The 24,622-nt window shown below is 39.3% G+C and overlaps 1 protein-coding gene and 1 long non-coding RNA gene across 3 annotated transcripts in view; one reads left to right on the top strand and one right to left on the bottom strand.

The window, feature by feature from the left end:
• Positions 1-24,622, bottom strand: part of LOC148153795 (uncharacterized) — a 186,741-nt gene that overhangs the window by 106,305 nt on the left and 55,814 nt on the right. The window lies entirely within an intron of this gene.
• Positions 1-24,622, top strand: part of stambpl1 (STAM binding protein-like 1) — a 91,131-nt gene that overhangs the window by 64,313 nt on the left and 2,196 nt on the right. For both annotated transcript variants that reach the window (XM_088016463.1, XM_088016462.1), the window contains exons 5-11: positions 19,004-19,099; positions 20,957-21,172; positions 21,714-21,861; positions 22,057-22,181; positions 22,273-22,410; positions 24,129-24,241; positions 24,322-24,421. In XM_088016463.1, coding sequence (XP_087872589.1) covers positions 19,004-19,099; positions 20,957-21,172; positions 21,714-21,861; positions 22,057-22,181; positions 22,273-22,410; positions 24,129-24,241; positions 24,322-24,421 — 936 coding nt within the window. The remainder of the gene's footprint in view (positions 1-19,003; positions 19,100-20,956; positions 21,173-21,713; positions 21,862-22,056; positions 22,182-22,272; positions 22,411-24,128; positions 24,242-24,321; positions 24,422-24,622) is intronic.

Here is a 24,622-nt window from a genome sequence, read left to right as displayed (position 1 = left end):
TATTCCTCCCACTCAAATGGACACACTAGGGGTGTGGCAATATTAGTTGCAAATAATGTGGACTTCCAGGTATCCAAACAAATTACAGACAAAGGCTGCTTAGTTTTGGTTAGGGGAACACTAGACTCAAATGAAGTAACTTTACTCAACAGACCTCCAGGACATGACAAAACCTTTATTGATAAAATACTTGATCTCATATTGGCTGAAACATCTGGTGTTTTGATATGTGGAGGGGACTGGAATGCACAACTGCATCCTTCCTTGGATTCCTCAAACCCTTTAAATAAAATCAACTCGGAATCTCTGTATATAAAAGAAAATGATCAAAAGGATTGGCTTATTTGATGTCTGGAGGGAATGCCACCCATTGGCTAAGGAGTTCACCTTTTTCTCTCACTCCCATGGCATTTACTCAAGAATTGACTATTTTTTTCCTATTCAGAGCAGACAGATACAGGGTCTTAGACTGTAGTATTGGTACTAGGGATGTGTCAGATCACTCAGGGGTATATTTGACACTATATTTAGATTCTCATCCTAAGACAACAATTTGGAGACTTAACACAGCTTTGTTGAACGATAAATTTGAGGAATTTATTAACAAGGAATTTGCAGATTACCTAGAATTTAATAACAGCAATGAATTGTCCCCAAGTATATTATGGGATGCGGCAAAAGCAGTACTGCGTGGGAAAATTATTATGTGGGCATCAAGGAAGAAAAAAGAAAAAACTGAGCAATTCAATGACCTGACAAAACAGCTAAACATTTTAGAGCAGAAGCATATTGAAACCAAAGACCCTTTTCTGCTACAGCAAATTGCCGCAATGAAAGTGGAGCTAAATAGGAAACTCAATAATAAGGTGATACTTAGTCTCAAATATATAAAACAAACTTATTATGAAAATGGACCTCGAGCAAAAAAAATATTAGCCTGGCGACTAAAACAACAACAACTAGACAGATCCATTAAAAATCCCATTTCCAATCAGATGAGTTTCTCCCAAGACGAAATACATAAATCATTTGAAGTATATTACAGGAAATTGTATAGTCAACCCAAATTAACCGACCTTTCCTCAGTAAAGCAGTTTCTAGACTCTTTGGATCTCCCCTCAATTGGCATAGAGCAAAAATAATTGGAAATCTGCAGATATAACACTGGCAGAGGTCGATAAAGCCATCTCAAAATTGAAAACAAGTAAGTCACCAGGTGGTGACAGATTACCAGCTGAATGGTATAAAATGTTTAGGAGTTCTATATAACACCTTTGTTGCTAAATTGTTTTAATCATGTGCTTAAAGGAGGTGAGACTCCACCATCCTGGGAACAAGCGATAATATCCGTTATACCTAAACCAGGAAAGGATAAAAGTGAATGTTCAAGACCGGTCCATTTCGGTCTTGAACATTGATTATAAAATATTCACTTCAATAATTGTCGGTAGACTAGAAAACATTATTCCCGAACTGATTGATACAGACCAGACAGGATTTATTAAAAATAGACGTACACAGGATAATGTGAGGCGAGCGTTACACTTATTCGACATCATGAACAGAAATAATTTGAAATCTTTAGCAATCAGTTTTGATGCTGAAAAAGCCTTTGATTCTGTACAATGGGAATATCTGGTATCTGGTCCTACAGCGGTTTGGCTTTAATTACACAGTCATAAGTTGTTTAAAATCAATATACAAGTCGCCAGTAGCCCGGATCAAAATAAATGGTGGCCTTTCAGGAACATTCCCTCTGGAACGAGGATGCCGGCAAGGATGCCCTCTGAGCCCAATTCTCTTTGCACTTTTTATAGAGCCACTTGCTCAAAAAATTAGGGAAGATCCAGAAATTAAGGGAATCATTTTTAAGGGAAGAGAATACAAAACATGTCTATACACTGATGGTGTTCTGGTGACCTTAACTGACCCAAATGCCAGTCTACCTAACCTCATGTCCTGCCTCCACCAATTTGGACTTTATTCAGGTTATAAATTAAAAATTGGAAAAACTCAGACCCTGTGCTTCCACTACTCACCCCGAGAGGATATAAGTAATCAGTTCAAATTTAATTGGAAAACAAAAACCATGAAATATTTAGGTATTAACATTACCAGAAATTTAAACAAAATATACAAAGCAAATTATGGTATTATGACTAATAATATCGCTGACAGACGATGAGTGGCTAAACATATGCCAAATTAACTCCACCGCCACTAGCACAGGACGTTAGAGTTAATTTTCATGGAAGAATATTGTTAGGTTTTTCATTACCCTCAAAAGAACATTTTCCCACACTGGCAGAGCTGAATCTGGGCTTTGTTGGCCATAATGTGATGGCTGACCACTTTCATATTTTCTGGGGCTACCCATTGATTTATTCCTATTGGTCCAAGGTAACCAAAGAGATAAGTGTAATTCTTGGTTTTGAAATTGAGCACAACTTTAAAACTATATATTTAAGCAATTTACCAAATGAACTCAACACTCAGTATATGTACCTGTTGAAAATACTACTGATAGCAGGAAAGAAATCAATAACAAGAAAGTGACTTAGTGGGAGCCCACCGACATATAGAGACTGGTCAGCCACCGTAGAAGAAATATGTGAATTGGAAATGCTCACCTTCTCCATAAGACTTCAGGAAAACAAAATTAAAAAATATTGGTTGAAATGGTTAACGTATAGGAACTCAAGAGTAAGTTGAGTATCATTATTTCATCATTAGGTGTAATAATAGGAGTCTGGTGCTGAGTGGCTTGGCAGGACTTGGTAAATCTGAAAAGAAACTCCCACCTGTCTGACACTTCATGGAATTTTACATACACTAACTTGTTTGTCAGTTATCTGTCAGTTTTAGTTTTATCTTTTTGTATGGTATAGCTGTCTCCCTCCCTTGGTGACCTCTCTGTTTTTGAGTGCTGTTTATGATGTATGCTGTTGTGATATTATTTTTATTTATTTATTTATTTCCTTTTTTTATTGGTATATATTTTTCTTTTCCTTCTTGTTGTTATGGTTTGCCCTGTATAAAAACCTCATCAAAAATAAAGTATATAAAAAAAATAAATAAAGGAACCAGCTTCGGAGAGTAAACCAGCTAGCAGCAGCTTTAGCCACAGTTAGGAAACATATACACCTAACTGTGCTGTTATGTTAAAAGTTTCACTAAAATCACTGACATCTTCCAACACTGTTGTTTAGAAAAGCATTTTAAATATTGACTTAAGCGCCATCTGTCAAATATTTTACATATTCTGATATGATTCATAATTTCTCCTTTTGTTGTGTCCATATTTCTCAACAGTAGCCTACCTAACAACCTACCATATCTGGCATGGTCTTGTACATATTGAACACTGTATATATATATATATATTAGGGCTGTTGTAAACGAATATTTTAGTAATCGAGTAATCTATCGATTATTCTTACGATTAATCGAGTAATCGGATAAAAAAAAATTATAAAATGAAATATTGGTAAATCTGGCATAATACCGGTGTTACTATCAGATATCAATATCAGTCCAATTTTTCATATTTGAGCATCCCTAACAGTTGCTTTTTTGTAGTTTAGAAAACTAACCTGTAACAATAATAGCTCACTTTCTAAGTTAACCAGAAGAAAAGTTATAGAAAAATCTGAAATTATATTGAATTTAATAACAAAGAGGCAGGCTCACAAATATGCTTATAAAAATGTCTACAATCCAGCTTTTAGTTTATGTATTCATCTTCAGTGAGTTTAATAGATTAATTAAACTCACCTTGCCACCTAACCCGTCACGCTTTGGGTTTGAAAATACGGGAAATGCCGCCTGGACTGGGAGGAGAGGGCGAATGAACGAACGTAAGATGGGGTGGAGGGGAGGAAATAGACCAGCGGACTGACGAACCGTTAGACCGGGGGACGAACACGGGGGGAAGCAATACGGGATATTTACGACACCTTCACTGGTCACACTCAGAAACTCATCTACCAGCCATGTACGATGCACTCCGCCACCCGTTTCTTCAGACCGGGATATGAAATTTATTGTGCGGTTCGTCGGTAAAGCTACATTTACACGGTAAGCATCAGCTACTCAGCCGCCCGCCCTGTTCAGGCTATCCGCTCACCTCAGCGCTCTTCCCGCCGTTCGCTTTCAACCAGCAGCCCCGGAGGAGAAATGCTGCCGTACTCCAGGCATTCCCCCAGTCATTTTAAGGATGCTTATTGGTTCCCCAAAAACGATAAAAAGTCGGGCATTATCATCAATCAATAAAATCCCCACGGGCCAATCTTGAAGATTGGACTTTATGCCGCTGAGACTTAGCTTTTGTCAACAACTTAGAGGCGGAAGTGAGAGCTCCGCGCAACGCAAATGAAGTCCCGGCCGGAACACGGTGCGCTAACTAATAAAACATAAATTAACGAAGCTTCGAGGCAGGTAAATTTTCCTCGAGGAATTTTAGTAATCGAGGTACTCGAATCATTCGAGGAATCGTTTCAGCCCTAATATATATATATATATATATATATATATATATATACATACACTACATTACACAAACAATTATCACAGTTGACAATTTAAGTCATTGATAGAAAAAATTTATTTACAAAAGCATATCAATTGTATTTCAACATTATGTAAGAAGACATCCATGCATCCATGTAGGGTCCTTGGCAGGTGCCAGTCTGCAGTGAACTGGTGAATGACAGAGGCAGTGATATACTGTAGTGAGCGGTTTGAAGCAGAAGTCCCACCATGTGATCCACAGGGCTTTCCCAGCTGAGCACAAACTTCATGCACTTGGCATAGGCACCACAGTAGAATCAAGTGTAACCTGTTAAAAGGGATATGAAGTTGTTATTCCTATGTTATCAATTTTCTACTGCCAAGTCTACAACCGCAGGAAAACAAAATAAAAGAAAGTTAACCTTCTATCTTTGATAAATATTCATTGGAGAAATGTGAAGTTAAAGTTAATATATAAATATATATATATATATATACATATATATATATATATATATATACATATATATATATATATATATATATCAGTGACATGCGGTGAGGTTCATAGCTTTTGAGGCACCGACTTAATTATAATCAGATTTACAAATCTAGACCCCCTGCATGTTATTGTTTTTACATAAGGAAATTTCGCACATGCGTACAATTCTGGAGGGCAAAAAGACTATTCTTTAACATGTGATGCTTAGCCGCGCCGCCGCCACAGAATAATTCCGTTATCTCAATCAAACTTAGACATGTAGATATTATTAATTCCGTGCTGTGCTTAACAGCAAAGGGAGAAACCGTTAAAGTACAACTCAAAACCATGTCTTTCTCGCTCTGTATCAGTGCAGCTACTGTATGGCTAGCTCGCTATTACCGTCTCTTACTCAGCAGTTGTGGAGTCACAATATCTGGGATCATGAGTGCCCCCAGCAATGAGGCACGAGAACTGCCTGCCTCACTTCGAATCTGTTCTCTGGCGTTTCTGATCGCTCCTCAGCACACGAAACACGTTACACACACAGTTAGTGACAATAAAAACACAGTACATTAAATACATAAGCTAAATTATGGAAAATCAGTTCATACATTAAATGTTTTTAACCATTTTATTGGCAACGTACAGACAGGAGGAGCATCCTCTCATAGAATGGCAACTGGTGCAGTTACCGAGAGGTGCAATCCCAGGTTGAGGCTCAGCTCGCTGCTGGCTCACCGACTTTGTTTCCGAGCATTTGAATGGGATAATGCGAAAATTCAGTGATTTTGAAGAAAAAAAATCACATTTCTCCAATGAAACATTAATAGCTGTCGGTCTGTCTATCTAAGACAGCATCTTCCTACTCATGTCTCTATCTTAGCAAGAGTTTAACTTCTCAGGACGTGATGGAGTAGCAGGTGTGTGACATAACTGTCAAGTTTTGGACTTGTGGCTGCAGGTAATGTCGCTACTGAGCAGGTGGTGAAACTAGCATAAGTGAGGAGGGGTTAATATGCATGCATTTTACGTGACAGGTGGCAACCCCAGTCTATACTATAAAAATCTGATTAAGATTAGAGCCTAAATACGTTTTATTTCCAAAACAGAAAGGCTACGTAATGTTAGTCAGCTAACAAATTACTATTGCTATCCTAGCATATCAACTAACAGCTAGAAAAAACCAAAACACGTACCTTCATAGTCAAACTGGTATCAATCAGCGAGGAATTTGTCCAGTTTATTAGGGCCATGCAGAGACCACTAAAGGGGCAGTTGCTCAAAAAAAGGGCACATCTAACTACATTCTAGGACAGAATATTAAAAAAGCCACACAGCTTTCAGAGTTTGATAAACAATGATAAATTACAAAATTGTGAGATATACAATCAAAGCTAAGGAAAATCTCTATATAGAGCAGAGGTCTCATTCTCGCTGTCCGCTGGCCAAATGCGGCCCGCAGGACGATGTCTCGTGGCCCCCAACCTGATATGACAGTATAACATTAGTGCGGCCCACAGGGTGAGCCCACCGTTCCTCGTCATGGCTGACATTCGGTGCTAGGCTAAGCTACACTGACTTCATGCACACTACACTTGTAACAATAGTGCGGCGGATGATGGAACAGTCCGGTACCAGTTGCCCTTCTCTGCAGTCGCCATTCCGGTACTTTCTACCATTAACAAATGCCACGATCAAACGCAGAGAAAGGCGACTGCTACCGGGCTGCTCGTCATCCACTGTGCTGTTGTGACAAGTAGAAGCAGTAATGATGTCACGCATCGAGACGTTCTCCATACATTGCTAACTGGCTAAAGACTTCTATGAAACATAGAACCAGAGCGACGCCAATTTGAATAAACTTAGGGTGCATTCACACTGGAGCCTAAAGTAACCCAATTCCGATTTTTTTTTTTTGACGTAATGCGACCTGTATCAGATCTTTTCATGGCAGTGTGAACAGCACAGGTCAGTAGTGATGGGCTATCTGAATCCAGGCTTCGAGGCTTGTACCGAGTAAAAAGAGGGCGTGTCCGATGAAGCCCCGCTTCGAGGCTTGTGTCGTCTTGCTGAAAACCATGTGACTGGCAACAAATGAGGCCTCACATTGCATGGATCAGGTGACTGCTTGTTGGTTTTCAAAATAAAAGCACGATGAGCCATGCTGCTTTATGGGTTGTCCATTTGGTAGCGCATCAGAGGAGGATATTTGTCTTCAGTGGCCAAATAAAATGAACACTGACCATATTTGATGTGAACATATTTGATGTGTATTGATGATGGCACTCATCAAAATGTAATGTTTGTTACTGGTTTTCTCAATTGTAGATTATGGTTTTTTTCTAACTATATTTTTGTAATTTTTTGATGTAAATCTCTTTTAACTGCATTGTTGCTGAAATGTGCTACACAAATAAACTTGACTGATTGTCTGAAATGGAGCCAGCAAGAGGAAAATTTCTGACATCTGGGAATACTTTGAGATGATCGCTCACAATAAAATTCTTCTTAGATAACAACAATTAACCCCTCCATCTCCCAATTTCTCACCTTCTGCAAATTTCCACTATTATTTGTAGTCTGATTAGCAAAGATATATCAGTCTTGCACAGCAGAAACAGATTTAATCCTGTTGCAGAACTAAAATTCAACATGTAGCCAAATATAAGGGATTGACGCCAATTAGAAATCCAAGAAAAAGTGAACGCCCCAACAGGCACTGCACTCCCAAGTCATTAAAACATCAATTGTCTTTATTGTCAAATCCGTCTATGATATAAAAGAAAACCCAACACAACCACTGACATTCAGCATATACCAGGATTAGATTTTCTACAAATAATTTTAATAATGAAAACATATGCCAATTAAATATGGTTTCATTGATTCTCCTGTTACTAAACATGAGTTTGATGAAAACTTTGTGACAATTGTTGTTGCACAACACCCCCCCCCCCTTCTCTCTCTCTACTTCCTCTTCTGAGAGGAGGGAGATGTTGCTCCCAGCTCTCCGTCTAACGGGTGAATTGAGTTTCCTAAATCTGCCGAGATTTACCCTACCCAGAACTGAAGTAAACTCTGTTTAAGCTGGGTGCGAGAAAGACTAGCCTGGTTTCTAACGACCTCCATCCAGATGTCCCACCCTTTTTCACTCTGTGAATTAGCCAGATTAAGTAGCCCGGAATCAGCTAGTTTCACAGAGCACACCTGTTAACGGTCGCTCTTTCTCTTATTACAACTTGCACTTGTTATTGAACCAGGTTAGTTTTAGTGACTCGGGCGAGTCCCAAGGGTGTTGTTTTAGTTTTGGCTAAAAGCAACCTATAAAACATTTTCCACTTTCTCCTCCCAGAATCAAACTTCATAGCTATTTTACAACCATCAAAGAACTTTAAGGTGACTCATTAACTGAATGTCCACAACATCTTTTAGATTTTCTTAATGCTAATTATTTTATTAGTAAGGCAATTTTGCAAGGGTCAGTACAGCTTAAATCAGTAGCAGAAATAATCAAATAAGTAAAATCAATAATCTAATCTATCTTTCCCTAATGCTGACACTGTGAACTAAAAAAGATAAACTTTGAGAGAGACGGACGGTGTTTGGCATTTTGAACCCCAGAACTGGCCTGATGATGAAAAAGGTGTTGCAGCAGCAGGAGGCTCCCAGTACAGGAAGAGTACTGAGTCAGAGCGGCAGGTCTCGGGCCTCAGGGTGACTTCCTCATGCGCATAGCGGCCCTCTCCTTCTTGTCTTGCAGCTCTGTAGCTCCTTTCTCTTCGTCTCACGATCTTTCTGGTCTCTAGAGATGTAGAAGGGCTGGTCTCATGGAAGGAACACACCAGTTCTTCCTCTTTGCCTTTGTTCTTTGCCTTTGTCTTTATCTTCATCTTTGCCTTGGTCTTTGTCTTTGGGGTCTCGAACCCAGCTGAGAAAAGTGCAATTTGAAGCCACATGTTGCGGGGCTAACGGGTTGGTCCCCATGTGCAGAACAGTCTTCGGCTCTGTGGCTCCGGCTCTTCTTCAGCTTCAGAGTTCTTTGTCCATCTCGATCTTGGCTCGAAGCTGCCTGAAGGATCCAACCAAAGATTCCTCTTTTGCACTCACCTTATATAGGGTTTATCCACCCTTTTGGTGCATTTGCATTGGCTAGCTTTGTTGCTGTGCCTGTTTCATTGGCTGACTGCTTGGACCGATAATCTCATATCCATCACCATCTTTGGACATGTCCTGATGTCTGTTCTAATGTCCCCGAGTTGCTCAACAGCCCTCTTGTGTCTAACCTTCTCTTAGGTAAGTTGAAGTTTAGCAATAAGGCGTTGGACACCTCCGCTCTCCCATCAGTTCCTCTTTCCACCTGACCTTTCACCTACCATCTACCTCCAACACAACATCAGTGACCTTTAGTTACAGTTACACACTTTACACCATTTCAAGTTCAATGTCAAAATCACATTCATAACCCCTTAGTTTATCTGATTTAGCATTCACTTATAATATTATAATAACCATTACTTATTAGTTACTCTTATAATCATAATGTGAGTTATTACAGACATTTCTGAAAAGAAACCAAGAATAATTCATTATTCTAATCATTTGACACCATGTTACAGTTACTTCTTTCTCCTTTAAGTACTTCCATAAGTGTAAGAGTAAGTATAAATATTCTTATAATCAAACCAACATCAACCACTGGTTAAACCAATATTAATTATCGGCTAAATCATAAGTTATCATTATTAATTTAAGTATTTTACTCTGGGTTTTATCCAATTACTCAAAACGTCTAGTTTTTATTCCTTAAACCTTTAGTGCTCAAAATGAGCAGTCTGAACTATTTTTAATCACTGCAGGCTGGAAACTTCCTCTTTTTCCAGGAAACCTGCTTTTCCTGTTTCATAACTTTCCTTCTGTCAGACTATGATTTTTTATGATTATATAGAAAAAAGTAGAATTAAAGCAAAGTTTGCAGGACACAATAACACACACACAACCAGATTAATTTTATTACCATCTGACTCTACTGTTGGGTCTTGATGTCACCTGTGTGATCAGTTTTAAAGATAACTTTATTTATTGTTATTATTAAACTAAAATCTCCAGCATGGGGAAGTGGGATGAGCTCGACTTTTCTCGACACAATATTGCATTTAGTAATTTTTGGAAGTATGATCCAACTGAGTGACAAGACTGTTACAGTTTCACCAGCAGATGTCACTATAGAGCAATGAATGAAGCATCGAGTAATGAACTGTTTTACAAAGCAAAGGGCTGGAAAGGTTCATTGCTTCATGAGGCTTCATTTGCCCATCACTACAGGTCAGATTTTTTTCAAATGCGACCCATATCCGATACGTATCCGATTCAAATGCGACCTAACGTCCAGGCCGCATTCATCCGAACTGAACATCACTGATACTCAACAAATCTCACTATTCTCTGTCCTGATACGCGCAAGCGGGAAGAAAAACAACAACTTTGATGGACTATAATGAGGATTAAGTTGTTAATATGCTGCTCCGGTTGGACAACAACTTCAAATACGTAAGCTAAGCTCCACCGTTAGCCTCCATGTTTACTTCCGCAAACACTGAGCACTTCTTCTTTTTATGGCGGTTGGCAGAACACTGAGAACGGTGACACTATTGCGCCCTCTACTGTGCATGCGGGACACTTACAGGTTGCATATGTTTGACTGTGTGAACGGCCTGGCGAAAAAAATCCGATGTGACAAAAAATCGGAATTGGGTCACTTCAGGCTGCAGTGTGAACGCACCCTAAATTTTGTCACACCCTCATCATGTCTTTGTCAAAGCCAAAGCTTGCCGTTCATGTATTGGAGAAATAATTAAATGTTGATGACATTTGAGGATATTTTTTAAATGTTTTTTGTGGAATCCTTTATGCGGCACAGCCTCACCCAGACTCTGCCTCCAGCGGACCCTGGGTAAATTGAGTTTGAGACCCCTGATATAGAGCATACAACTATGAATATGTAAGATATTTTATTAGTAATTTCTTTCTGCAGGTCTATTTTGTTATAGGAAAGTATTGCAATATTCAAACCTACAATTTAACAAGATATGTGCTATTCTCCTTCAAGATACATTTACCTAACGCTAGAATAAATGCAATGTACATTATGCAGCAAAGGAAATTAGAAGACATATATCCATTATGGAGATGATCGGTTTTGGAAGGACGATGTGCCCCTATTGCATAAGCAATACTGAAGAATGACTGATATTAACGATACAGGGAAGAAGCTTTTTTTTCTTTTTTTTCTTTCTTTCAAATAATTTTAGTACATATTATGTGTCGGAAGAGGGCTTAGGAAATAATAATACCAAAAAAGTAAAAAATTGACCAAAAGGGCTCTTGGGGGCAAGGAGCAAAAGGGGCAGGTGCTCAAGCCCCCATAGTCCCCCCCTTTGCATGTGCCTGTAGTTTAGATTATGTTGATGAAGAAAAATTGTTTGCAAATAGTGATATATCTTCAAATCGTATTTGTGGCAGCTGCTTTAGAGTCCAGAAACAGCTTTAACTCCACACACCGGAACTAAAGATACATTGCATCGAGTCAAAACAGATGTTGTCTGACGTCATGTGAAAAGAGTCTATTCTAGGGGCCCTGACCAACAGGGAGGCCTCCACAATTTAATTATTTATTTTTGTTCATAGAAAGAAGAAAATAAAAAAAATGGGACCCTGTCAATTACAAAATTAATCATATTGTATTTTCAAAGATTGTTTTTAGCAGTAAAAGTTTAATGTTCCCACTCCCAGATCAAAAAACACACATCCATATTTGGCCTGAACCCTCCCTCTCCCTATCTGCGTTAAATGGTTCGTTCGTGCTTGGAGCGCTTCAGAGTGAGGCTGTTAGCAGCAGACGGTAGGAAACAAAAACGATTGTGGCAGTTACTATGCTGCTAAGAAAAGTTATGAAACCAGGTTTTCAAAAAAAGAGAGGGAGAGAAAGAGAAAAAGGCAAGAGTGTTAATTTATAACTCAGTTTTTCTCCAAGAGAGGTGAGTAGATTGTGTGAGATTATCAACCATTTAGCATAATTAGCTTAGCTACAGACTACTGTTTGCCTCCATTTCACTAGCATTTAATGAATTAAGGAAAGAAATTACCAACATATTCATATATTAAACTTGTCCCTTGTACCTTTTACCACTTAACAGATGAGTCAGTCAGCAGCAGCTCTAACCCACGTCCCTCCTGACCCGTCCTCTCCTGAGTGAAATTAAAGCTGCAGTATGTCACTTTTAGATAAATATTTTTTCCACATATTTGTTAAAACTGTCATTATGTTGCGACAGTATGGTATAAGAGGTAATCTGTGAAAAATCTATTTCCTCTGCCTTCTCCCAGTGTTAGAAACAACCAGTCAGTGGCAGGAGAGTTTTAGTGCTGTCAATCACAATCTCATGTGGTGCTGCTCATCTTTCCTCCCCCTCGATTTGTGCCGTGCTGCAGCTAGAGCTATGCAGATTCAAACTGTGAATGTTCAGTTTAGTTAGCATAGCTACCAATTTCTCCACCATTAGCACGTTTAGCAGTGAGTGAATGAGGCTAATTGACGGTGCTAAGAGCGTCCTGCTAGTTCTGATTGGTTGTTTTGGTCAGAACGGTGCATTACTTTAGCCAGTAATAGTAATTCAGGAAGGAGATGGCGGAGATTGATTGTTTTCACAGATTATCTGTCTCATGACAAACTGCTATGACATGGCGACAGCTTTAACAAATATGGAGAAAACATATTTTTTATTAGTTATATACTTCAGCTTGAATAAAATGCAACTACATAGCATTTTTGAGAAGTCTGGATTGCTTTATGTGTAGTTGCACGTTGCTTTTGACTGTTGCTCATGGAGAGAGACATTTCAGTAAGTTAAAACTAATAGAAAAAATTTAAACAACCTACTTGCATACTGTATGTGGACTGTTGGATGTTAAATTCATGAGCAGTAAATATTGTGCTAATTATCAGTATTGAACCAAAGAAAGCAAAGCAGATGCAAGCCTTTAAAATTGTGACGCTTTTTATGGGTCAAATAGACTCAAAAAATTGTAACAGCAGCTGTAGCGGGGAGGACGGGAAGAGGGCAAACACATTTTTTGTCAGGGGGCCCATGATTCCTGGCGGTGTCCCTGGTTTTAATACTAATATTAATCATTACTCTTATGAAAAGGTTTTAATGTGTTCAATCTGCAGTACAATAGACGACAAATAATGACAAGTGGCAAAATGAGAATTTTGCAAAATAGGTCCCCTTAAAATATTGTTTAAATTTCAGTTTGGCTTGTGTTCATAGATTGCTGTGGTCAGTGTCATTGATATAATTTCTGGTACAACACCTTCACAAAATCTTAAAACTTTAAAAAAAAGAACAGTTTTCAAGGAGAATAAATACTTTATGAATAAAATTACACATAAACATTGATTTGTTGTGTCTGTGTTGTGTGATGATGAGAAATCTAAATTACAACATATATGCAAAAGAGAAAAATAAATTATGTACATTAACATGTACTGTATTGTACAACATAACAATTAACTGGAGCCCAAACACTAGATTAGAACAAGACTTTTTTTCTGCCCTACATTTGAGAAAAGTGCTGCCATTTAACTAAGAGGCTCAAACAAAAGAGCCAAAGACATTTCTTCACTTTTCACTGGGCCCAACAAATTCTTGGCAGATCATTTTAATGTCTAGCTTGTCCTGTGTTGAGTCTGCCTTGGGTAATGTTAGCTCGTAGCCAGTTCTTTAACCTCTGTAGTGCACTAAAGCTCCGATCAGATTCACATGAAGACACTGACACCACCAATACAACTCTGAGGAGGACCTCAACTTGGTCAGATAACCCCCTCACTTCTGCTGGAAACCCCATGAAAACCCTCTACCACCTCTCCAACTGTGCTACAGGGGTGTTTGTTGCGAAAAAGGGGGAACTGAACAGCAAGGGAACTTGTGTTAAGCTCAGGATACTGATAGGGTGTCATCAATGTCCCCAGTCAGGAATGTGCGTGCATTCCTGACTGGGGACATTGATGACACCCTAACTTTAGCAGAGTCTTTATGTTATCCTGTTCGAAACACTTAACAAACTGAACCTCCAAAGTGTCCAACAGTTTAAAGAACTCTGCCCAATCCACTGCTTTGCCAGAAAAGCGTCTTGAATCTGTTTTTTCAATGGAGTCAATGGAATCAAGAGAGTCAACCAATGCCGTTGCTTTTTCATACAACGTAGTGTAGTTCTGATCATTTCTCTTTTCCTGAAGAGATGACCGCACACAGTCAACTGTAACCTGCATACCGGACACAGTCTGAGTCTTTTTTTTTTAAAGTGCAATATTGAGGCATTCAAGCTTTCCAACAACAGCAGAGGCAAGTGTGAGGCCCAATACAGTCTTACCTTTGCTGAAATGCTCAAACAAACCACTGGCAGTTGTAGCTGACCTAGATCTGCTCTGTGCCATGTTCGAAGCACCATCCTAAGTCTGACCACGAAAGCCAGACAAGGGTAGATTAAGTCTCAACAACACATCTGCTACCACCTTTGCAATACCATGGTCTGTTGTTCAGATATTTCGTAAAGCCCAACAAACTCTTCATGTGGTTCAAGGTCATGGTCCACATAGCGCAGACAGACACTTTCTTGTTCAGTGCCAGAAACGTCCTATGTTCCATCAACAATGACTGAAAATTGAACAACAGAATTGGACCTGATTTCATCTGCAATGCTTTGAATTATCAAATTTGCCATGATGTTTAGAATTTCATTCTGTGCTTGGAGGCTTGTGTAAATTGTGGTACGGTCTGTTAACTACTTCAGCAAAATAGGATCATCCTCCTCAGCCCTAAGTCTGAGAAGTTAATACAAATTGCCACTTTTATCAGGCCTCTAAAGGCTTGTCCCTGTCTTTCTATGTGTCTGACAGCTAACAATTTTTTGTAAACAATGTTGTGCCCTCCTGCTGTTTACCTCATGTGCTTGATAACTGGACAGCAATTGGGTTCAGCCGATGTGCTCTCACAGTCACGTAATGATGATGAACTTGGTAGTTTTGGTGCAATATAAATTTCTGAATGGCTTTTTTCCAGTTTCTGAAGCCTGCACTAATAAATGCAGCATCTGGTTTTTGTCCCAGTAGGGACTGATTTGAAAATCCTTGGATGCAATAAAAATAAAAAACTCCTTTCAATGTTGGACTGCAGCCAAGGAAAGTCAACAAACCATTTCTCTTGAAATGATAGTGTTTTTCCACTATCAAGTATTTGTTTCTCAATGCATGTGGGATGTGGCTGGTAAGGCTCTGTACAGTCACTTGGGTCTGAACTTAAACATCCTGCACTTGTGCTGGCAACATGGTCACCCTGTTTCTTGTGCTGGTGTTCAGACTCTATCCCTGGTTCTGTTCCTGCCACCACTCTCCCTGGCTCTGAACAGCCTGTCTCCTAGAATAAAAGTTGTTTTTCATAACTTATAATTATCCAATCATAATTGGATAACAATAGCAACAGAATTGTCGTATATGTCTAAATAAAAAAGGATTTTTTTAAATCAACAATATTACTGAAGTTCATAAAACTTGCACAAAACCCAAAAATGTTTTACAAGAAAGCAACTGGACTTTAGTTCTTGTAAATAAGTTGCTTAATTTTTAAACCTTTTTTTTTTTTTTTTGGTTTTGCCAAGTCCTGGATGACTGAGAACCTTCCCATTAAACTGCATCAAACTTAAACTTACCTGGGATTCTTTGACCCTGTCTGACCGTTCCCCCCTCTCTGCATCCAGGTCTGTTCTCTGTTGCTTTGTCTAATACAACGATGAAATAATGTCATAAAAACTTAAGCCTTTTTTAACCCCTAGAACCCGACGGACCCACCGGTGGGTCCAGCTGCCACGACCTCGGCTCGCTCTGTAAACAAAGGCTCCACGTGCCTTTAAATTTTTTTTATTTTTTATTATCCGCTTAAAAGAGGCTTTGATCTTTCAAACACTATTCCGCATAAAGGTTTTGCCCAAAATGTTAAGTTTAAATTTATTTATACCCCCTGAGGGTTAAGAAACTTGTATTAACTTAATTTCAAAATGCAGCATTTCCTCCTTACTTGGCATGTTCCTGGTCTAAAAACATATCGGATGTAATTTTTTCTCTTTTCTGCCATGTTTTGACTTGGTTAACTGTTAAAAAGTAAAAACACTGCATGTTACTGCATAGTAGGGGAGAATAAGCACCTATCAAAATTGAAGCTAATATGCCTAACAGTATTTAATTTTGATTGTTATGAAGGCTGCCAGAAACTTGGGGAGGGGGGGTGGAATTCCTTTTTTTTTTTCTTAGATTAACGGCGCATTTCTGTTTTTTTTTTTTTTTTTTTTTTTTTTTTTTTTTTTTTTTTGCATTTTTATATATTATATAAATACACAGTTTTATTCATTGAATTATTGGGGGGGACAAATCCACACTTTCTCAAGATGAGGGGGCGGCGGGGCGCTCCGGACCCACCCATCTCCCCCCGAGGGATTTAACACCTATGTACAGGAAGCTTTTTTGTTTTCCTTTCCACAAATACTATTTTCTTTTGTTGATTTCCTACTGTTCACTTCCAAACACTGACTCCAGATCCAATTTTCTGTTTCCATTTTCTCTTGCCAATCAATGAAAACGCCTAACACAGAGGTGTCCAGTTCCAGTCAAGTCCTGCTGGTTTTAGATGTTTCTCTGGCTCCAACCCAGTAGTGATGGGTCGGTCACGAACATTTCAGCTCTAAGAGACAGCTCTTTGACGTGAACGACAGGAGCTGGCTCCTCATTAGGCGCTTTTCCACTAGACCACCTCTGATCGGTTGGTCTGAGTCTGCCTTGGCCAGATTCAGTTTCCATTTGCAAATGTGGCGCAGCTCAGCCCGGCTGTTCTCAGATTTTAGTACCTACTCCAGGGGTAATAGCAGGACTAATCAGAAGTGTATAGCGCCAATACTATTTGATTGACAGCTGACTGCATTCATTGATTGGCTTGTGATTTATGTCACTGACAACTCCAAATATTATAGTTTAGCTGTGGACTGCAGACATGTTGACTGCTATCAGAGAGTTTCTCAGTACAGAGGAGCAGGTATGACTTTAATCACAAGCAGTGCTAGGAACGTGTGCGGCAAGTTTTGAAGTGGAATGACCGCGATTTTTTCTCTAACAGTCCGGATGGTCAGCAGTAAAAACGAGAGAAAGCCGGAGGAGAATCAGCTTTCTGACGGGGCTGGAGTTTTGCACCAACAGCGTAAAACACAGGAACTACATAATATTAGCTGGCGTTGTGAATTTTACTTTTCCTTTGCATTAAAAGAAAAAAAAAATCAGACATGGCTATTGGTTTACATATTCTGAGTGCGTTACCTATGTCCAAAAGGTTGCATATTTAAAAAAACTTTAAAAATCAGCCGATCTGAGCCTTCATTATTATGTATGGGCCAGCAATTCATTTTTATAAGACAAAATTAAATATTTGGGTTTTGAGAACATCAGAACCAGTCAGTATTTTTTTTCACTGCAAAGAAAGGATTAGTAGATGTGTTCATTTGCTTGATACACGTATTATAAATGATTCACCTTCTGTTGACCGGAACGCACAGCTTCGCAACTTTCCTCTTGGTCCTCATCTGGAGAAGACTATGCTATAGTTTAGGTCAGGCCTAGTTCAAAAAGATGTTTTTGAAGTTATTTATCAATGCATAAGAGCACACTAGCACATAAATTTATGTGAATAGCAAGTTTGTTACAATCAGATTTGGTGTACCTTTTTGATCTTAAGCCCTGAAATCCTGAGACTTTTAACTTTACAGAAGGAACTGAGCCACAGAGGTGGGTAGTCCCTACTTAATTTTATGAGTGTTTTTACGACATTGTTCTTTTTATTCTTCATTGATTGAATTTATGGTTACTTTACCAACAGCAAGTAACTTATGAATGAAGTAGAAACAGCAACAAAAAATGGATCATGCTGCATGAGTGATCCTGGTTGGATGCCTGACGACCCTATGTCATCATATTCTGACATATGAGCCCCGCCCCCTCAGAATAGGAAGTTACTTTTTTTTCTTGGAAAGCTCCATCTCTGACCCCCTTGAGCTAATCAAGATGATCTTGTGTCAGAAGATAGACAACACAAATAGTTTTTGTTAGAAGGTGTGGTCATGGTGGCGTGGCAAATTCAGAGATCACACCGTTGCCATATATTTGCCTCTAAATTCCACATTTTTCAGCCACGCTGCACCAAACTCACTATGATCGATCTTAGACTGCAGTCCAGTATGTGGTGGATTTGGCCTAATTCCTCCACATCGCCCCCTAGAAATCATTAAAACATCAGCCCCAAGCCATGTTTTGACCAACAATCATGACATTTGTTTTCACCCTATATGTGTAGGGCTGTTGTAAAATAATATTTTAGTAATTGAGTACGCTATAGATTATTTTTATGATTAATTGAGTAATCAGAGATCTTTCTCTCTCTTCCCCTCCCCAAACCCCTCCCAGTCACCATGAATTCATCAAGGTGGAATAACTTCCACATAGGTCACAGCTGTATCAGACATCATATCTGTCATTACAGACCAGCATTGATCACATTCACATACTCAATTGGTGACATCGCCTAACTCCTGGCCCCTTTCAACAGTAATTGTGCTGCTGTGTTTGTAGCCCCGGCCCTATAATGAAGAACAGCTCTCAGTGATAGCCGGCTCTCAGAGCTGAAATGTTTGTGACCAGCCCATCACTAAGTTCTACCAAAATCTGAGAACAATCGGACAGATTTACTGGATTTGCTAATAGAAAATTAATCTGGACTAGAGGCAGACTAGCAGAAAAGCACATTTTGAGCCGAAATGTTTATGACTGATCCATCACTACACCACAATTCCATTCCAGCCCACACACTGATCCAGGGTCCTTTTGTAGTTCTGGCTTATGTTGACTCTCTGTATCTGCAGAAACTCCAAGAAGTTGCTTTTCCTCAGAAGGAGGCGCTGAAAAAACGTCTTCAGGAGAAATACAGCAAAGAGCACTCAGAGTACCTCAGAGCGCAGGTGTGCATGTATGTGTGTGTGGTCCAATCAGATTGCATCAAGCTTTAAAGGGGCAGTATTGTGTGTTTTCCAGCCATATAGCCATTTTAAAGCATAATTGACTATGCTAACTTCAGTTGTTAAAACAATCTTATATATATATATATATATATATATATATATATATATATCCAGTATGACTTTGTAATTGAACACCTTGAAATTGGGCTTTCAAGGTGTTTATGAAATTCCACTATCAGGAAGTAATCACAGCAGTGCTCGTCTATTATCCCCTTAGCAACATTTTTACCAGTGTTGCACTAAAAGGTAGCTCATATAATGAGCTCAGCAGATGCACAGTTTCACCAGGTGATTGCTAATTGGTGCTGGCTAGTCTGAAGGAGTCTGGGGAGTCGTCGGGGAGGGATGCTCTGTAAGGCATGAAGCTCAGTCTTGTAATCTTGGTTCCACCAAGCGTTTTGCACAGCTGAATGTCTGCTATGGGACATTAAAGGATTTCTCAAACATGCATGAAAAAAAAATCAAGGCAACACTCCAGGTATGTTTTTGATGAGGGAATAACATAATACATTATGTAAAGCTTTTACATAATACTTCCCCTTTAAATTAAGTGTTCATCTTATTAATCAGATAAGGTAACTAGTTTGAACATAGTTGTCCTCAGACATCTGTCAGTTTTTCACATCTCTCTATTGATTATAGATTATGATTTATTGAGTCAATGATTAGTGACATGCACCCCCTGCCATGAGGCAAGAAAACTGCCTGCCTCACCTCCAATCTATTCTCTTAAGTTTCTGATCACTCCTCAGCACACGAAACACGTTACACACACAGTTGGTGACAAAAAACTTAAATTATATAAATATGCTAAATTATGTAAAATCAGTTCATATATTAAATGTTTTTTAACAATTTTATTGGTGGCATATGTCATGATGTAGCGGAGAATGAACGCAGAGGACCCAGGTTGAAAGATGAAGGATGAATTTATTGGAAGCAACTCCAAGATCACCATCCAAGAAAAGTCCAAGAAAACAGGCAGCACAGTGAGTGGAGATAAAGCTAACACTGGTAGCAAATGATCAGGAGAAGACTGCACACGAGAGTTGACGCCAACACAGGACTTAACAGTTCAACTGTGCCGGCAGACAAACTATCATTAGACAAGACTTAACATACGACGGACAAGGATCCGACAAGAGACAAAGACAACAGGTGGACCTATATACACAGGGAGGATAATCAGGGAATGAGACACACCTGGGAACCAATCAACAGGGAAGACAGGACAGGGACAGGACTAAACACAGAAAGCCTGAAAAATAACTACACAGAAAACACAGAACACATCAGCATACAGAGAGGAATATGTTCTTGTCGAATGGCAGCCAGTGCAGTTAGTGAGAGGTTGGTAATCCCAGGTGAGGCTCAGCTCGCTGTTGCCTCACCAGCTGCGCTTCTGAGCATTTTAATAGGAAATTGTGAAAATTCAGCAATTTTGAAGAAAAAATAATCAAAATTGGTTAAGTTAAATGAAAAATAAATACTTTTAAGTGCAAGTCACAGGGTGAAAATAGCAATATAAATGATCTTATCATTGTATATTATTTTTCCACGATGACAGGCCTCCCCTGACCACATGTCACTGGGTATGATTGTGGGTAATGCCCTCTACATGGAGAGTAAATGTGATCTTTTGATCAGTGATGGTGATCAGATAGAGTTGCATCTATTGGTTTATTGGATCAATAATGGATCTCCTGTGTCTGTAAATATAAAACTATTTATCAGTAAAGAGGAGACTTCTACTACCTGCATTCACAGCACACCAATCTGATCCAATTGTTTCTTCAGGGTCAGGCCATGGTGGTGGATGGGTGTGGTCAGCACCTGCAGCAGCTGTCTTTGTTGGACGAGGACAGGCAGCGCCTCTTGCTGCTAGAGGAGGAGAAGCAGCGAGTAGCAGCACTGCGACAGATGCAGATAGAGTCAGAACAGTTTCGCTACTTTGAAGATCAGCTGAGGCGTCAGGAGCTGGCTAATAAAAGAGGAGAGGAGGCAGCGCTGAAGGTGCTGCATCACTAAGATTTCCCTATTATACGCCATAGTGAAGTAGTGTCTGGTACTCTGAAACTCTGTCTTGTACTCTTTAGTCTTAAGTACTGTATAGTTTTTTTTAACAATGTATAATTCTCTGCAATATATATTTAGTACTCTCTATTATATTGTAGCTGTATAGTAATATGTGTAGTAATGTTTTTCTTTTGTTTAGTACTATGAAATACCATCTGGTATTTTGTTGTACCCATTAGTATTGTTTAGTACTCAGTAGAACTGCTTTACTGTGTATTACTTAGTAATACTCTAAGATAATTATCCTGTGGTAATCTAGTACTCTGTGTGTAGTGTTCTCTAGTACTGCACAGTACCTTTTTAGAAATTGAAAATACATTGCAATAGTTTAGTAATACACAATTCTCTGTAGTACTCTGCAGTACTATGTGTTGTACCCTTTGTAATATTCTGAGTGGTACTTTGTAGGGGTCTGTGTGGTAATGTATTATACTATGTATCTGCAGTACATAGTGATGCTGTATGTGGTTTCCTGCAGTTGCAGACCAAAGTGCCTGAGGTCCCAGTTGGCTGCTGTTTGTCTAAGCAGTCGATCAAAAGCAGCATATATTCTCAGAGGGTGGACCCAAACAGAAACAGGCCTGTGACTGTGACCCAACCAGTTGCTGCGTTAGCAGGAATACACAGTGAGTACACACAGCTGCAAATGTTTTTTCTGCTCCCAATGCTAATTCAATCTGTCTGAAACCAAGCTGGGTCAGACTCGGAGGGAGTTCTCAAACCTTTGGTGTTTGTTCCTAAGGAATCGCCATGCAAATCTCAAACATGGTATCATAAACAGAGCTCTAAGGCTTCAGTGTGAGTTGATTTCATCTGTGCAGATAAGAGGGTGGAGGGTCTGAGGCGGGTGGTGATTCCCAGAGATCTGACGCGTCGGTTCCTCCTGCTGGCTGACTCCAATACGGCCAGAGGAATAGAAACCTGCGGTGTCCTCTGTGGACGGTTGGTGAGTTTTTGGGTAGAAAGGAAAAATGTTCCTCGACAAAACAAGAAAACAAAACCTGATAAGGTTCTCTCTGACTGTGTGTGTCTCTCAGACCCATAACGAATTTGTGCTGACTCATGTGGTGATCCCAAAACAATCAGCTGGACCGGATTTCTGCGACATGGAGAATGTGGAGGAGCTGTTTAGATTCCAGGACCAACAGAACCTGCTGACAGTGGGGTGGATTCATGTATGACGACACATTAATAAGGCACTTTCTAAAGTATTTAGATGTTCTGTTCTTTTTAACCATAGGTTCTTATACAAAGCACTATGTGTCCTCTCACGGCCCACACCCACTCAGCCCTAACTTTTAAAAGGACCTCAGTTTTTCCCTCTGCTTCCGCTTCATTTGCATCAGCTTGTATTACTCTGGCAACAGCACATGTGGTCCAGCAAGAGATGAGAGGAGTGAGAGTAGGCCAGACATAGGAACAGAGGCATAGTAGTGTCTTTCTGCAATTGTATAAAAGGCTCCAAAGTCAGTGATTTATAGTTTTCAGTTATTATTTGATGCATTTTAATTATTAATCCGTGTTTTATGTGAGTGTTGATTGGTGGGATTGATTGGCAGCATATATATGAGAGACGTTACAGAGAAGCTTGTGAGTTAAGGTTTTGATGTTGAGCTGCAGGGGAGCTCATTCCATCATGTGTGCATAAATTACAAGTGAACATTTTAGTTTTATCAGCTGTGATGTGGTTGCATAGTATTATGACTGTTTATTGCATGTGTCAGTTTGTGAATATATTTAGAAGTTTATTTACTTTACAAATGGCGTCTGCTCCAGATGAACGCTGGTTGATTACCCACTTGACTAACCTCCTTCCTCTGTTGAGTTAAAAGTATTCCAGTTGTTTTATGATTCTTTGTTTGTTGATTGGTTTGGGAACATTATCAACAGTTTAACCACTGTACAGTAAAGCAGCAACTATAATTTACTTCAGGTTTTTAATCCAATATTTGCCGCTAATTCTGCAACGGAAATGTCCCTTTGGATTTTTGAAATAAGAGTCAAGTACCCGAAGTATATTGTTTATACTTGATATGAAGAGAATAAGATGATAATGTGATTGTAAAACTTGTTTATTTTGTTTGGAAACAACTGGTGAAAGTTGAAGTTTAGGTTTATTCATATTTATAGTTTATTTACGTATTTGTTCATACTTTTGTCGTATCTGTTATTTCTTCAAAGAAACCATACACTTGTTTGTTAAAGTGTGAGTACATTAAAGTACTGTAGCAAACCAAGATCAGCTTCACAATTACTTTCTCCACCCATTCTCTGGAGCGCTTTAAGAGATGCTCTGGCAGGCACTCAAGTATGAATTTAGTGACACCACCCTGAAATTAGTGTTTGTAGTAAAAACAGTGTTTCCTCTCCTTCAGCATAGTGTCAGTTTAAAACAATTCCAATAACATGCCAATGTCAGTATGATGCAATATAATATCTCAAAGACATATGCCTCCAATTCATATCATTGATATAAATACCAGAGTAGTGCAGTCCAATCTGGATATATTCAGATTACATTCAAATCACTTAAATTTAATTGTATTTATGGTGAATCATATGCCAGCTGGTAGAAAGGAGGCCCAACTCATTTCAGTCACTGACTGGTAATCTTTCCAGCTCAGTGAGGAATTGTTATTAAAGTGTTTCATCTCCCTCTTGTCAAAAATCAGAGCACAGCCAGGTCCGTGTCCTCACTCTGCTCAGGGACAGAGGCTTTGTGTCAGTAGGGCCTAAAATTGTTCAGTCAAAGCAGATGACATTCCATCCTTTCTTAGCTGTTGGTTTCATTGTGTAACCTTTGTGACATTTGGAGATACTGTGGTTCTGTTGTTTCTCTGTCCTCTGGCTTGTGTTGTAGTCTCTGTCACTAATAACTGACCTGTGCACTCAGACCCATCCCTCCCAGACTGCATTCCTGTCCAGTGTGGACCTCCACACTCACTGTTCCTACCAGCTGATGCTTCCGGAGGCACTGGCCATCGTTTGTGCTCCAAAACACAATGAGTATGTGTATGCTAACTCTTTGGACTTCATTTCCTATGAGACTTTTTAGCCTCCTCACTGACCCTAGTTGTGTATCTCAGTATGGGTGTGTTCAGACTCACTGGTGCGGGCATGTTGGAAGTTTCTGGATGCAGACAAAAAGGTTTTCATCCCCACTCCAAGGAGCCTCCTCTGTTCACGGTGAGAGACTCTTCTTGTTCCCATCTTTATCTTGTTACATATGCTAAATATTTTTGTCCTATGTCTCGGTAGGAGGAGACTATGTTTCACGGGTTCCCAATTACAGTCCCTCTTATCAAAGAGGGACTGTAATTGTTGCAGCTACTACTAGCCTGCAACTTTTAGTTGCATTCTTGTTCCAGCATACTTCTTACCTTTCTC

The sequence above is a fragment of the Poecilia mexicana genome, unplaced genomic scaffold, assembly GCF_051168715.1.
Source record: "Poecilia mexicana isolate PSO_F unplaced genomic scaffold, ASM5116871v1 scaffold_19, whole genome shotgun sequence".
In the NCBI taxonomy this organism is placed as follows: domain Eukaryota; kingdom Metazoa; phylum Chordata; class Actinopteri; order Cyprinodontiformes; family Poeciliidae; genus Poecilia; species Poecilia mexicana.
The sequence above is the reverse complement of the archived record's forward strand: the minus strand, read 5'-3'. Positions and strand labels throughout refer to the sequence as shown.